Source organism: Neomonachus schauinslandi, chromosome 13, assembly GCF_002201575.2.
Source record: "Neomonachus schauinslandi chromosome 13, ASM220157v2, whole genome shotgun sequence".
In the NCBI taxonomy this organism is placed as follows: Eukaryota; Metazoa; Chordata; class Mammalia; order Carnivora; family Phocidae; genus Neomonachus; species Neomonachus schauinslandi.
In genome coordinates, this window is record NC_058415.1 from 88,128,422 (window position 1) to 88,143,762 (window position 15,341).

The window sequence follows — 15,341 nt, forward strand, 5'->3', positions numbered from 1 at the left end:
GAACGCCGGGCCCGGCCGGGAGGGGATGAGGAGCGCAGATCCAGCCTGGGGCAGTGGGTGAGCGCCGGGCCGGCGGGGCCCGAGGCCAGGTGTCCCCTCCTACCCAGTCTGGTCCCTGGAGTCCGAGGGAGCCTCGCCGCGCCCCCTCCCCTGCTCCGTCCCCTCCTCTCCTCGCCGCGGGCTGAGCCTCCCTCCCAGCCCGGCGCTTCCCACGGGGAGAGGAGGAGGAAGGGGGGGGGATTGAGGGAGAGGGCCAGGGAGAGGCGGGAGGAGCGAAGAGGGACAATTCGGAGCGGCCCGCGCGCCCCCGCCCCTTGAGCTCTCGCGACGAGGGCTCCTCGAGCCCGGCCGGGTACAACAAGTCTGTCCGACGTCAGGGGGTCATTAATAACCAATTAGGAGGGTCACTGCGGCTCCTATAAAGGCGCTGAGATTTTGCCAAGGGGAAGACCGTCCGGGCCGGTGTGCGAGAGCCGAGCGCGCGTCCGAGAGCCCCTCGCCGCCGTTTCTCTGCAGCCACCCGCGTCCCACCCGCCCCGCACCCCCCGCACCCGCCTCTGCCTCCACCCCCGTCTCTCCAGCCCTCCGCGCCGCCTCTGCCACCTCTGCTGATTTCCCCATCTCTCTCCCTCTCCGCCTCGCTCCCCCTCGTTCACTTTCCTTCCAGCCCGCCTCGCCTCCCGCTCCCTCCTGTGTCCTCCCCCTCCTCCTCCTCATCCTCGTCCTCCCCCTGCTCCTCTTCCTTCTCCTCCGGCACAACCCTCTTCTCTCGCGCTTCCGCTCTCCTCACGCGCGCCACATCCCCGCGTCGGCCCGGCGGTCAGTCCCCGGCGCCGGCGAGCCCCGGACCGCCCATGATGGGCTCCGTGCTCCCGGCTGAGGCCCTGGTGCTCAAGACCGGGCTGAAGGCGCCGGGGCTGGCGCTGGCCGAGGTCATCACCTCCGACATCCTGCACAGCTTCCTCTACGGCCGCTGGCGCAACGTGCTGGGCGAGCAGCTCTTCGAGGACAAGAGCCACCACGCCAGCCCCAAGACAGCCTTCACCGCCGAGGTCCTGGCGCAGTCCTTCTCCGGCGGTGAGTCGCGCCGTCGAGGCCAGTCGCGCCCCCTCCTCCCGGCGCCGCCGGGTTCCCCGCCGGCGACGCCCAGGGCGCGCGGCAGGGACACAGGGCGGCGCGGCTGCTCGGTGGGCCTCAGTTTCCCGGGAGCCGAACCGCGGCGCGAGCAGCCAAAGGCCGGGCGGGGCGGGAAGCAGCTCCGTGCCCCGCGCGGCTCGGAGAAGGGATCGCCGCGTCCAGGCTGCCCCGGCCCTGCGGCCCCCCGCGGCCCCCCGCCCGCCCCTCACCCCTTTGAGCCGGCGGGTTCCCGGCATCTAAAGCCTTACTAGGCGTGTAATAGCAGTTGACTCAAAAAGAAGGGGTTTAAAATTCATTTAGTTAACTTGGGCTTGACCCGCGAAAGTTCCCACTTCAACCGAGAACTTTAAAAGGCAGGGGGGCTGGGGAGGGGGCGGAGGGCGGGCGGGCCGGCAGAGAAAGCCGCTGAGGGAGCGAGGGAGAGAGAGAGAGAGAGAGAGCCAGAAAAGTTTCTTTTCTTTAAGATGTCTCAAGTTCTTATTCCTCATTCATCAACGTGCAAACAATATCTTTCCCCGGCGCTGGCATCTCTGCGCGTCGCCCTCTCTTCCCCCGTGACGATTTCTGTTCCTCTCTTAATTTACCGTGCAGACTAATCCCACTTCCATTCACGCTATGTCAACCATCTAATCCCCCCTTTTTGTAAGGGGAATTCCTCGGCCCCTTTTAAACAAGTCCCCTCCGCATTGAGCTACAATTTACTGCTACAGCATTCTTCCAGGGCTAATGAATTTAGAATTAGCAATTTCTTTCGAATGGAACCGAATGAATGCTATCACTTTAACAGCGTGACAAATTGCCGGCCGCGCCGCAATGGACACCGTTTAACCCCCCCCGCTTTCAGCCGGCCCGCTCGCCGGCTATTTTCCCAGGTAGCTTAGAGGGGAACCTTGTAAGACACGGAGGCCGCCCCTGTGCGCCTCGCCGCCCCCACTCCGGCTGCCGGGCCGGACAGGGGGACCCCCGGGGGCCGGGGGCCGCCCGTTCTTTCCCGCCCAGAGAGGCGACTTCAGGGCTCGCCCAGGTTCCCGGCGCCGCCCTTTCTGGCACCCCGGATCCTGGGCGCCGAGGGGGACCGAGGCGGGCCCGGGGTCACACAGAGAGCGCCGGAGGCTGCCCGCCGCAGCCCGCGTTCCTTTTGAGCTTCCGCCGCCCCCCAACCCCCGCCGCGCCGCAGCCTGAGGTCTCTTCCCAGCGCCGTAGCCAGCCGGCGCCCAGGCGCAGCGCCTCCCGCACCCCGGAAAAGAGTCAGAGCTCCTGGCCGCAACCGGGATCCTTCGACAGCGCCCTGTGTTCGGTGCAGGGAGGCGCAGTGAGCGCCGAGCGTCCCGCGGAAGGAAGGTCTCAGCTTGGCTATCACCTCCTCCTGGGAGCTGGCCTCAGTTTACGCATTTGTAAAACCGAGCGCTGCGGTGGGCACAGTCGTTCTTAAACTCTTCCAGGGTGGGGGGCGGGGGCAGGGACGTTGTGGATGCTTTGAGAATTAGTGGAGAGACCAAATAAATAAAAATAATAAAAGCCCCTAGAAATGAGCCCCAAAGCACCTCTTGCTTCCGAGGGCACAGAGGATCCCCAGGTTGCAAACGGAGGAGATTCCTGCACTGAGCACCCCGCCCGCCTCCCCCACTCCGCAGCCCGCACACACACACCCTAGTGACTTCCCCGGAGTCACTCCGGGGCGGGCCTGAGGTTGGTCTGGCCGGACAGGACTGGCCTGGGTCTCTGGCGGGAAGGGCAGGCCATTCCCTGCCTCAGGCTCTGACCCAGTCCCCCTGCCCTGGCGGCGGTCACAGAAGTGCAGAAACTGTCCAGCCTGGTGCTGCCTGCGGAGGTGATCATCGCGCAGAGCTCCATCCCGGGCGAGGGCCTCGGCATCTTCTCCAAGACGTGGATCAAGGCGGGCACCGAGATGGGTCCCTTCACTGGCCGCGTCATCGCCCCGGAGCACGTGGACATCTGCAAGAACAACAACCTCATGTGGGAGGTAGGTGAGGGCCAGGGGAGAGGGGTGCCGGCGGGAGGGCCCCAGGCAGCCGCCACTCCGTCCCTGTCGCTCCTGCTGGGAGCTGGGGGGGGGGGGGGGGGGCGCTTGGGCCCCCCCGAGCTCCCTGACGTGGGATCCGGGATCCTACCGCCCTATGCCTGGCGGTGCCTCCCCAAACCAGCCTGCTAAGGCCATTGTTCAGAAAATCTGACCCTCTTTCTTCCGGCCAACCCTAGGGACTGTTGTTGGCCCTACTTCAGAGGAGGGCACTGAGGCCTCCAGAAGCCATGTAGCTTGCCCAGGGTTATGCCCAAAGCGCTGAAGCCAACCCTGGGGACAACCTCCCAGCTACCTGCATTCTTCTCCTTGGGAGGAAGTTGCAAGGAAAGCCCTTTTGAACCACCCTGGCCTGGGGGTGAGGGTGGCCAGTGTGGGGAATGGAAGGGGCCCGTGCTTCCTAGGAATGAGCTTCTCAACCCAGGCAGAACAGTGACAACTGGAAATGATGGGGGATGAATTGGTGTTGAGATAACTTTCTGAGTCAGCGGCCCGCATTCCACCAAATGATCTCATCAGCCCTGTGAATTATTATTCCCATTCTACAGAAGGAAACTGAAGCTCAGAGAGGCTTCCACCCCAGGCCTTCTGACCCTGCTCTCCTCCGACAGTGCCAGATGCCAGCGACGGCCACCCTTAGGACACCCTTAGGACAAAGCCACTCCCAAAGCTCTTCCTCCCCTGGGGCTCTTACCTTGCCGAGGCCAGGCTGGTGCACCCTTTCCCTAATCTCATTTCCCTTCCCCCCATGGGTCCCCACCACAGCCCCCACCTGACAGTCCCTGGAGGAGTCCAAAGTGACAAATCTTGGCTCTGGTCACAGGCACAGGAGGAAGGGAACAGGGGGATGGTCCAGATGCTTCTCCTGACCTCACCTCCTCCCTCCCTGGAGGCCTGGGCCAGTAGTTATCTTCTCCATTTGTTGCTAGGTTAGGAAGTTGGGGCCCAATCTGATCTCTGAGTACTCTTGATAGCTCCCACAAGGGGGCTGGGCCAGGCCAGGGTGCCACAGTGAGCCAGCCTTCCCTCTCCAGGCTCCTGTGTCCCCCTCTGAGGTCCTGGTCCGTGCTCTCTGCTGCTTTGGGGAGCACCTCTGCATCCCCAGGGAGTTAGCTGGCTGTTACTTTGTCGAGTCAGTAATCCCTTGGAGACCCTTTTCTTCCAGAGTTGGGGAATACGTGGCCGCCGGAGCCTGTGGGGCCCTGGAGACTGACTCCCTGTCGGTCCCTTCTAGCTGCCTGGCCTCAGGCAAGTCACTGCACTGCTCCGAGCACCCCTTTTCTCAGCTGGAAAACTGAGATGAGTACAGCTGCTCGCCTTTCCTGGGGCTGTCGTGAGGATGGAGAGAGCGTAGGAGGACACACGGCAGTGGCCCAGCCCGGTCACAGGTGGCACCTGCGGCACAGCCTGCCTCACTCAGCCCCTCGTTTACCTGCATGCAGGTGTTCAATGAGGACGGCACAGTGCGCTACTTCATCGATGCCAGCCAGGAGGACCACCGAAGCTGGATGACCTACATCAAGTGCGCACGTAATGAGCAGGAGCAGAACCTGGAGGTCGTCCAGATCGGCACCAGCATCTTCTACAAGGCCATCGAGGTGAGTGCCTGTTCTGTTCTGTACGAAGCCAGGGGGCAGCCAGGAGAAGGGGCGCAGGCAGCAGTGTCCGGGGACTGGGGGTGGGGGGGATGGAGGTGCATTGATGCTGGCCACGCTGGCCCTGCCCAGGCCCTAGGGCTGGGGCCCAGGCATCATGGTCTCTGGGAGCATGAACTTCGTGGCAGGTTTTCTGGTCTGTAGATCAGAAAGGACAGAACTTTTGACTTTAGGCCACTGGGGATGTCACGAGCACCTCAACCGTGAGGCTCCCGGATAGCTGCTTAGGGTGTCCCGGGGTTCAGAAACCAAGAGATACAGAGAGCAAGACGCAGGGGGAAGCATTTGAATGCAAGAGAGGGCATTGTGTCTGCAGCATTTTCGCTGTGTGTTGTTCCTTGTCCTGCATGCGTGGGACGCTGATGTGGGGATCATGACTCTAAGTCTTGGCTCTGACACATTGATCACTCGCTGTGTAAGGCTTCTCTCCTAGACTCTGTGGATGCGTTATCCTTTATAATCCTTGTGCATTTGATCCATGAGGGAGGGTTCTGCAATTATCCAGTTTGCAGACAAGGAAGCTGGGGCTCACTTGGTGGCAGAGGGACTCGGGAGCTCTTACCAGGCGTTGGGGGGGGAGTGTTAGCACTAATGCCCGTGCTGGGTCGAACTGCTTAGAAGCAAGGGAAAGGGAAAGATAGCAGCAGATAAATATCACATCCCATGGTTGGGAGTAGCTAAGCCCCGCCCAGGTCATGGGAAGGTTCAGGAGGATGGAAAAAGGAGGTGTTCCCGATAGGGAAACCTTGGACAGAGGCAGAAAAGCTCACGGTCTACAGAGAGGGGCTGAGGGCACAAAGCAAGCCAAGTGGTGGTAGCCATGGAGGGTCATGCTGTGGGGACCTTCTGGACAGTGTCTCTTGGCAGGAAATATGCTCAGCATCTGTCCCAGGAGTGAGATAAGCTCCCTCCTTCCCCATGGCAGATTGGTGGCCAGTGCTGTGTGGGGGTGGTGGGGATATCCCCCCACACACACTTGTCTGGACCTCCTGCTTCCACTCCCCTAGTGGAGAGAGGCAGTGTCCTCCCTCGGGGGTGGGGCTGGGTTTGGCTGAGTTTTGGAGAGGTCCAAAGGAGGTCTCCCAGGGCGGGAGAATGACTTCCCTATAGCCCATTTTATCCCTGGGACTCAGAGCCTCAAATCTTTCTAAGGCCCTAGGGGCACTGGGGCCTAGCAGCTTCTGGAACTGGGGTCCAGTTGTCCCTCAATAACCAGGCTCCAGGAAATCTCCCAGGGATGACAGCAGAATGGTCTTTGCCTGGGTGGTGTTGTGGCCACGGAGTGGGTCCCAGCGGAGGGGTAGACTCTGGGAGGGCCAGGAAGTGGAGGGTAAAGAAAGGTGCCCAAGTTCTGGGCTGGTATTCAAGTGAGATGGAACAGCATGGGGCTGTGTGAAGGTAGGGCCGAAGGTGGCCCAGGCACCTAGGACAAAGGTCTAGGACAAAGGTGGCTCCTGTGACCATCTCGCTGGGCCACCACCCTGTGGGAATAAGGACTCCCCGCCAGACATCCCAGAATCGGCCTAAGGTGTGGCTGAACCTCACTTCTAGCAGAGCGCACGCTCCAGGGTCTTCTCCCCTCCTACCCTCCCAGCCTCACACACACATCCTCACATTCGTGCGCTGCTTCCTGGCCATCCCAATACAGATGAGCTAGAAGACACACAGTCTTTCCATTCCTCCCCTCTAACACGAATGCACACACATGTACATAAACACAGATGTACACGCATGCACACGAGAGACAGTGGGAGTGCTTGTATGATTCGGGCCAAAGAACTCCCGGCTGGGGCCGACTCGGGGGCTTCAGATCATCTCCCTGTGCAGATCACATTGGCTAAAGGCTCAACGGAGTCAGGAAATATTAATAGAAATTTCTACAGAAATTCAGTCAGAGGACAGAGGGGCTGAAGAGGATCTCTAGGGAGGAATCTGAATTTAGAAGAGTAAAAAAAAAGTCATCTACATTTTATCAGGATTTAAGTTGATAAAAGAGGATCAGGAAAAAGAAACCAATTCATATAGGATACTGTGAGCAAGATGCCATGGATTTGCAGTTAATGCTTGCCCAGAGGTAGCAAGCCTATGAAGAAGGGGCCTCTTGAATGAGGGACAAGGAAACAGAAAATATCACTTTATGGTCATTTTACTTTTCATCAGCAAAGCTGGACACTTTTCTCGTAGTGGCAGTTTTTCTCAGATCATTTTGTGGCCATGACAGATTCCACTTACTGGACCACCAGTGTGTCTGGGCCAGTGTGACCACCCACCATGCGCTGGGCAGAGGCCAGGGCTCACTGGCCCTTCTAGGCTCCACCAGAAGAAATTGCTTCTCCCCCAGGCCACTCCCTGAAATCTCTGGAATACACGGGCTGTTTGTTCTGTGCGCGCGTGCGAGTTAGCCAAGGAGACGGGCCTTTGCGATGATCTGTTTTCTTAGTCTTTCTGTCACTTAGAACTCCCATTTATATTCCATATGAGTAACCCATTACTCACCCCAAAAATGGGAAGGCCCATCTTTATTCGATAAGCAGAATGCACTGTTGCTACTCTCAAATTTTCCACAAATACAAAATAATAGCCCTCCAAATGGAGATGGGGTTTCAAGGCCAGCCAGTCAGAGGAGAACCCCCAGGCGGGATTGGCATCTGGCTGGATCTACGGCAAGCTATTTCTGGGGCATTCTCCCCATCGATTCAACCACAGAAGAATTTACTATAACATGAGGTGCCTTAAATAGCATTTCTAGAAAGCGCCCAGCACATAGCAAGTGACCATTCAGTGTTGAATGAATAAGTCTTTCTGCAGGTGATGGGGACTGGGTCGAAAGGGGAACACGCGGACCCCTGTTCTCCCAGAAAAACAAAACCAGCTACCCCAGGAAGCAAGACCTTTGATGCCAAAACTCAGTGCAAGGAAAGGATTTAGTAATAAGTTATGAAAGCTTTGGACTCTGGAGCTGGGAAGAAAATTCCGTCTTTCCCCTCCCTGTGTCTTGGCAGATTACCGTGCCCTGAAGTGTGGGCCTTTCCTTCCCGCTACTTTCCTTCTCCTTTCAAGCACTCAAACGTGTTATACGGCAGAGTCCCATGTCTGCTTTTCCTGGCACTGTTTTCCTTTTGACATTGCTCAGGGGTGGATGCAGTTGGGGCACCTTATTTTTTTTTTTAAAAGATTTTATTTATTTGACAGAGAGAGCACAAGCAGAGGGAGAGAGAGGGAGAAGCAGGTTTCCTGCTGAGCAAGGAGCCCGATGCGGGACTCGATCCCAGGACCCTGGGATCATGACCTGAGCTGAAGGCAGATGCTTAACCAACTGAGCCACCCAGGCGTCCCCACCTTGATTATTAATACTAAGCATCATTAATAATGCTATCATCTGTGAAGCATTTATCATCTGTGGGCACGTGCTGAGGGTCTTAGCAAATTTTTAAGAATCGAGTCCTCTCCGCTCTGTGAGATACTATCACTACCCCCGTTTTAATGATGGCAAAACTGAGGTTCAAGGAGATCATAGGAAGTTGGTGAGCTGTGATTTGAATCCAGGCCTGTCTGACCCCAGAGCAGAGCCCTTGGTCACCACGCCGTGGGGCTTCCCCGGCCAATATGTATTTGCTGGAACTCTATTAATTGGTCTGTCAGGACATCTGTGGTACAATGGAAATTGATATTCGTCCAGATGACATGGAGATCCTTCTGGACTAAGGTTTCTGCACTGCCCGGGGTGGGGAGGGGGGCAAAGGGAGGTGTCAGAGCCTCCCGGGAGTGTGTTCAATAGTGTGACATACATTTATATAAAGAAAACAAACCAAAACCGGATCGGTTTCCATTTATAATAAAAATTCAGAGAGGGGGCAGGACAGAATGTCTGGGCTGGTAGGGATGGTTCCGAAGCACGAGCTGAGAGACTATGTAATTTGTCAAGGGAAGACTCAGGCCCTGATATTCTCCCAGAATCTCAGGGATGTGGATTTTATGGTACCGGGATCGGTTTCTTGGGGGAATTATTTGGTCTATTGTGTGTCCCGAATCAGTCCCCGCTGCCTAGAAAAGTGAACGAAGGACACCTTTGTGATCCTGGTTCTGCTGGCCCCAACGGAGAGTCCTGGCAGGGTCTTGCCAGAGTTGGCTGTAAAGAAACGTCAGTATTGAGGGACCGGCAAGCCTGGGAGGGGGACGGTGGTTGTTCTTTGCTCTTAGGCAGTCAGCTGCCGGGACCCTGGGAGCCTGTGGACAATAGTGCCAGGATCTCCGGGAAGAGGTTGCTGATCCTGAGGGTCTCCTGGTCTTGATCTCTGGGGTTATTGCATGAGGGGTACCAGCGAGCAAGCAGGGACCAGGCGTCCAGGTCAGGGGCTGCCGCTGGCTTCCCAGAGCTCTGAAGAGCCAACAGACTCCACTTCCAGCCTTCCCCAGTGCTGGTGGCTTCTCAATATCTGTGCCATTTTCAATTCCAGTAGATTCTTCTTAATAGATTTTTTTTTTAAGTGGAGCTAATGCGGGGCTTGAACTCATCACCCTGAGATCAAGACCCGAGCCGAAATCTAGAGACGGATGCTTAACTGACTGAGCCAACCAGGTGCCCCTAGATTTTCTTTCTTTAATACAGAGATAGTATAAAAGTAATATGTGCTCATTATTTTTTAAAAAATCAGATATCTCATGTAGAAAAATAGAAGCCACTCTGCCCGTCATGCTGCTCCCCACGAACCTTAAATCAGCATTTTTTAATAGTCTCAAAATGACAAACCCTTCTGGGGAAAGAAGCACAGAAAACTGGCCACAGTGGCTGAGCATCCAGGGTGGGGGAGAGAGTCACTTTTCATGTCCTACCCCCTTTATGTGTTTACACGTGTTTGTCAATGTGTCTGCTTTGTTGTTTTAATTTCTGAAATTAACTAGTAAGATTAATTTTAGTACATGTAAAAATTATGTTAGTAAATAAATGATGTACTCTATGTTAAAAGTCAATGTCGAAGCTCTTATTTAGAAAATCATGTTCCAAACAACCATTTTGAACAATATTCAGAATTTGTGCAAGCCCAGAGTTCTTGACTTCTCCTCATTCATCACCACTGTTGTTGTTGTATTTATTTTATATATATTTTTTAATTTTTAAAAAGATTTTATTTATTTATTTGAGAGAGAGAGAGAGCATGAGTCTGGGTGGGAAGGTGGAGAGGGACAGAGGGAGAGAGAGAAGCAGACTCCCCGCTGAGCAGAGAGCCCCACATAGGGCTTGATCCCAGGACCCCGAGATCGTGACCTGAGCCAAAGTCAGTCTGTTAAGCATCTGACTTTGGGTGCCAAAGTGCATTGGGGAGCCACCCAGGCGTCCCAAATTTACATTTAGTAGCAATTGTTATTGTCAATTACAATGAGAAGGCTGGTGTTGATTTGGATATTTGATTCCTCGGCTGAGAGTCTGGAGGTGGAGATGCAACTCAGGGTGACAGCCGATGCAGGCTTGCTGAGCTTCCCCTCCACATCGGTGCTCTCTCTGGGGGTGCCCCCCCGCCCCAGCCAAGCCGGAGGCAGTGGCCCAGAGTGGGGCTCGCGTCCTTGGGGCACTGGGACCCAGCCCGTGCTATTGTTAGTCACTGAAGGCAAAGCCGCCAGTCACCCTGGGTTTTTTTTTTTTGTTTTTTTATTCTTATGTTAATCCCCATACATTACATCATTAGTTTTAGATGTAGTGTTCCATGATTCATTGTTTGTGCATAACACCCAGTGCTCCATGCAGAATGTGCCCTCCTCAATACCCATCACCAGGCTAACCCATCCTCCCACCCCCCTCCCCTCTAGAACCCTCAGTTTGTTTTTCAGAGTCCATCGTCTCTCATGGTTCGTCTCCCCCTCCGATTTCCCCCCCTTCATTCTTCCCCTCCTGCTACCTTCTTCTTCTTCTTCTTTTTTTTCTTAACATATATTGCATTATTTGTTTCAGAGGTACAGATCTGAGATTCAACAGTCTTGCACAATTCACAGTGCTCACCAGAGCACATACCCTCCCCAGTGTCTATCACCCAGCCACCCCATCCCTCCCACCCCACCCCCCACTCCAGCAACCCTCAGTTTGTTTCCTGCGATTAAGAATTCCTCATATCAGTGAGGTCATATGATACATGTCTTTCTCTGTTTGACTTATTTCGCTCAGCATAATACCCTCCAGTTCCATCCACGTCGTTGCAAATGGCAAGATCTCATTCCTTTTGATGGCTGCATAATATTCCATTGTATATATATACCACATCTTCTTTATCCATTCATCTGTCGATGGACATCTTGGCTCTTTCCACAGTTTGTCACCCTGGGTTTTAACTGTGCCCGTGGCCCCATGCCACACTGCAGGCTCTGTGGGGACCACTGTGGGCCTCGATGCCCCAGAGAGTGCTGCCAGCTTCCTGAGACGTTGGTGAGCTCAGGGAAAATCATAACACTCGCTCCTGCATCCAACCTCCCTGCAAAGTTTTCTGCCCACGGCTCGCGGAGGCCTGGCCCCGTGAGGCCTGAGCAGAGAGGCCGTCCCTGTTTTACAGTCTGGGAAACCGAGGCCCAGCGCCAGAAGGCAACTTGCCCAAGGTCACAGGCTCAGCAGGTGGGGAGCCCAGGTGGACCCTGACATGGGTGACCTCTGCCAGCACTCTGTCCAGTTCAGACAAGTCTGATGGGGGACTGGCTGCTTTAGAAGAACGCTGATTGTGAAAATTGAAGCCAGGGGTCAGGACAGGGTCAGAGGTGACTTACAATCAGATTCTCAGAGTTGGGGGACCTCAGGGAGGTTCCCCCACCCCCTCACTTGAGGAGACAAGCTTAGAGAGGATAAGTGCTTGCCTCAGGTCACCCAGGCGCCCGGTGGCCGAGGGTCCATCTGCATCCTCACACAGAGAGCATCCTTCGCAACGAGTTGATCTTAAATATTTTCCTTCCGTCCTCCTCCTTCTGTCTTCTCCGTCCCCTTTCCAGCAGGGCCTCCAGCTGTCCCGCTGACCCCCGGGACAACGGCCATGACTGTGAATGGCCTCGAGGACTTCTATGGTGCCAGATTCTAACCTGTCTGCTTTCTTTGAGGCACCACCTGATTTTCCTCGGGTTCCGGGACTGTACTTATTTCTTCCAAATTCGAACCCTGTACCTCCGAGCTGGTACCCTCTGCCTGGCTTCCAGTCACTCACTGACCCTGAGGGCTTGACGTGATGCCCCACGGGCCGTGGGGGCAGGCACACGGTGGCCCCAGGCTGAGTCTCAGGAGGAGGGCAGTGACTAGGCCCCCTCAAACTTTCCTTCCTTTGCCGCCCCCTCCCCCCCGTCCTTTCAGGGTCAAGCAGAGCTGGCTGTGAGGGTCTGAGGGTCTTCCTGGCTTTGACCAGAGGAAGGAAGCTGTGGTACAGAAGCATCCTGCATGTGGCAGGGGTCTGCAGGCCAGAGTCAAATGGAAGGGCTGGGGCCTTCTCTGTAACCAGGGGGCCCAAAAGAGGACATCCTATTCTTGCATGATTTCAGATACCCCGAGATGGTATATTTGGTGCTTCAACTCCTTTGAGGCGGTTGAGGACCCATTAGGAAAACAAACCGGTTGCTGCCTGGGTGTGTCCAGCTTTCTCTGGGAAGCTCAGAGAGTGACCCCCAGGATAGATGCCAAAGCCAGCTCTATGGGGTGCAGGCTTGTCCCCTTTCAACTGTCTTTTTTTTTTCAAGATTTTATTTTTACGTCATCTCTACACCCAGCGTGGGGCTTGAACTCACAACCCCAAGATCAACAGTCGCATGCTCCACCGACTGAGCCCGCCGAGGCACCCCATCTCTCTCATTTGTCTTAGCTGGCTGGGGCCTGAAGGTTCCCCACTTGGGAGGGCTAACTGGCTTTCGCCAAAGACCTGCGGGCCCCTTGGGACATCCTGGAGTGTGGGGTTTATGGTCAGGGCCACCACAGTGCCTTCCACAGCCTCCCGGGGCTGTCATTGCAAACCCCTTCCTCCCCGTGGCCTACACCATTTCCCTGGTGCAGGTCCTCCCCTGCGATTAGCAGAGAACTGTCACCGTCTGTGGAGTTCTCTCCTGTAGAAATGGATTTTGTTTCAGGCTGTGTGCCCCAGTATTTCCTGAGGTGGAGGGGTTCCTCAACCCGAATGCTTCTTTTTTAGCATTTGCCGTGTGCACGGAGTCACACAGAGCCCGTGATCGCTAGAGAGGTACATGTGGCGTGGTGCTGCCTTGTGGGTGTTTTGCGTGAGAGATGTTTCCAGAACATTATCAGAGAGGATGTAACCAAGTGCCATAGGGTGTCCTGTAGCCCACGATCCTTGGCTCAGCCCTGCAGACCGGAGGGCTGGCTGATTCTGGTTCCCCTCAGTAAGAAAGGAAAAGTTTTCTAGCTTTCCTTCTTCTGTTAGTCAGCTTGCTGTAAGCCTTCCATTCTGTTGCTATCAGTTTGGGAACTCTTACATGGCTGGGTGGCTGCTCTGTTCCCAGCCCCAGAGCTAGGACAGAAACAGCGAGAGGGCCTGGCCTGGGAGGGGGAAAGAGGAGGTGGGGGCAGAGCAACCCAGGGCCTTCTGTGTTTATGCAGCTTGCTAGCGATGGCTGGTGTGGCTTTCTCTGGGCTGAGACTGGATCCCTGTCTCCATGGCAGGTGCAGGACAGCTTCCTCCTGGCTGCAGGGGGACGTGCGGAGACCCTGATTCCCACACCTGGGGACTGCTGCCTCCCTGATCTCATCTTGCTTTCTCCCCTGTAGATGATCCCTCCTGACCAGGAGCTGCTGGTGTGGTATGGAAACTCACACAACACCTTCCTGGGGATCCCTGGTGTGCCTGGGCTAGAGGAGGAGCAGAAAAAGAACAAGCATGGTAGGTAGTCTCCGTGAGGCCACAATGACAAGGGACCCCTGGAACCCAGAATGAGAGAGTGAGAGTGTGCCTGTGTGCACCTGTGTGTGGCAGGGAGTTTCCTGGTCTCCAGGGACCCGGGTTCAATCTCCAGCAGTATCGAGCCCATGAGGCTACTGGCTCAAGCAGGCCAATGCCCCCAGAGCCACCACCACAGTCCAGACACAAATGGCACTGTTTTCTGGACAAAATAAATTGTCTGGGGGCAGGCTGGGTTGGGGGGGTGGGGCGCAGGATACCAGAGAGGCAGAGGGTGGAGCAGAAGGAGCAAGGGGCCGGGCAGCAGGAGCCTGGATTGAGTTCCAGTTCTGCTGTACAATCTTGGGAAGGGCTCTGTGCCTCAGTTTCTCCATCTGTAAAGGCAAGAGGTTGGGCCAGATGATTTTTAAACCCCCTTCCAGCTCTGACAATGTACATTTCCCTCTGTCCCTGGTGGAGGTGCTTGGTATTAACCTGTTGAATGAAGGTGGGGTGGAGTTACCTGTGTGTGTGTGTTGTGGGGGACACTGGTCAACACGATACACACTGTTTGCTCAAGACCTATTTCATGGCAAGTATTGCACTAAACCTTTTACAGCTATCACCCCACTTGGGTCCTCATAAAACCCTTGTGAAATTTGGTTAGAGGAAGAACCTGAGGCTCATGAACTACTGTTTATCCAGCCCTTGCCCTGCAGCTAATGTTTTACAAACAGTAATTTCTCTGATTCTTAGAAGAAGCAGGCTTATGGGGGTGATGCTATTATTACCTCCATCTCAGCAATGAGAAAGGTGAGGCTCAGTTCCCGGGTACATAGTAGGGCACTCAGTAAATATTTGTGGGATGAATAAATGAAAGGATTTTTTTGGGGGGGGTGGGGAGCCTTTTATGGAAGGCTACCATTTACAGAAGGCTACTTTGAGTCAGGTACTTCTCGTATACAGGCTAAGGGAGGTAAAGTGCAGCTTTTTATGATCACCTCGTGATGTTCTGCACAGCCCCGTGAGGTCGTAGTAGGTCCCCATTTTACAGATGAGGACGTTGAGGTTTGGAGGCGAAGTCACTAAGTCCCTGAGGTCTCACAGCACGGTCTGGAGTCCAGCTCCTATTTGACCCCAAGCCAGCTTCCTCGATGCCTCTCTCATCCCTCTGGCAGCGCCGCCAACCCGTCCGCTCAGACCCGCACCCCCCCACCCCCGTCGATCCGAGGCGGGCTGGGCGGGCCGGGCCCCGGCGGCGGCGCGGGGTCGTAACGAGGCTGCTCTCTCTCCCCCCCTCCCCGCCTGCCCCCCCCGGGCCCCGCCCGCGCGACCAGAGGACTTCCACCCGGCGGACTCGGCGGCGGGCACCGCGGGCCGCATGCGCTGCGTCATCTGCCACCGCGGCTTCAACTCGCGCAGCAACCTGCGCTCGCACATGCGCATCCACACGCTGGACAAGCCCTTCGTGTGCCGCTTCTGCAACCGCCGCTTCAGCCAGTCGTCCACGCTGCGCAACCACGTGCGCCTGCACACGGGCGAGCGCCCCTACAAGTGCCAGGTGTGCCAGAGCGCCTACTCGCAGCTGGCCGGCCTGCGCGCCCACCAGAAGAGCGCGCGCCACCGGCCGCCCAGCGCCGCGCTGCAGGCGCACTCGCCCGC

General features: G+C 56.1%; 1 protein-coding gene across 1 annotated transcript in view; it reads left to right on the forward strand.

Annotated features, from left to right (window-relative positions):
• The first annotated feature begins 854 nt into the window (after window positions 1-854).
• PRDM12 (PR/SET domain 12) overlaps window positions 855-15,341 on the forward strand; it is a 17,295-nt gene continuing 2,808 nt past the window's right edge. Inside the window, exons 1-5 of the mRNA XM_021691557.1 lie at window positions 855-1,077; window positions 2,931-3,121; window positions 4,621-4,776; window positions 13,571-13,682; window positions 15,017-15,339. Coding sequence (XP_021547232.1) covers window positions 855-1,077; window positions 2,931-3,121; window positions 4,621-4,776; window positions 13,571-13,682; window positions 15,017-15,339 — 1,005 coding nt within the window. The remainder of the gene's footprint in view (window positions 1,078-2,930; window positions 3,122-4,620; window positions 4,777-13,570; window positions 13,683-15,016; window positions 15,340-15,341) is intronic.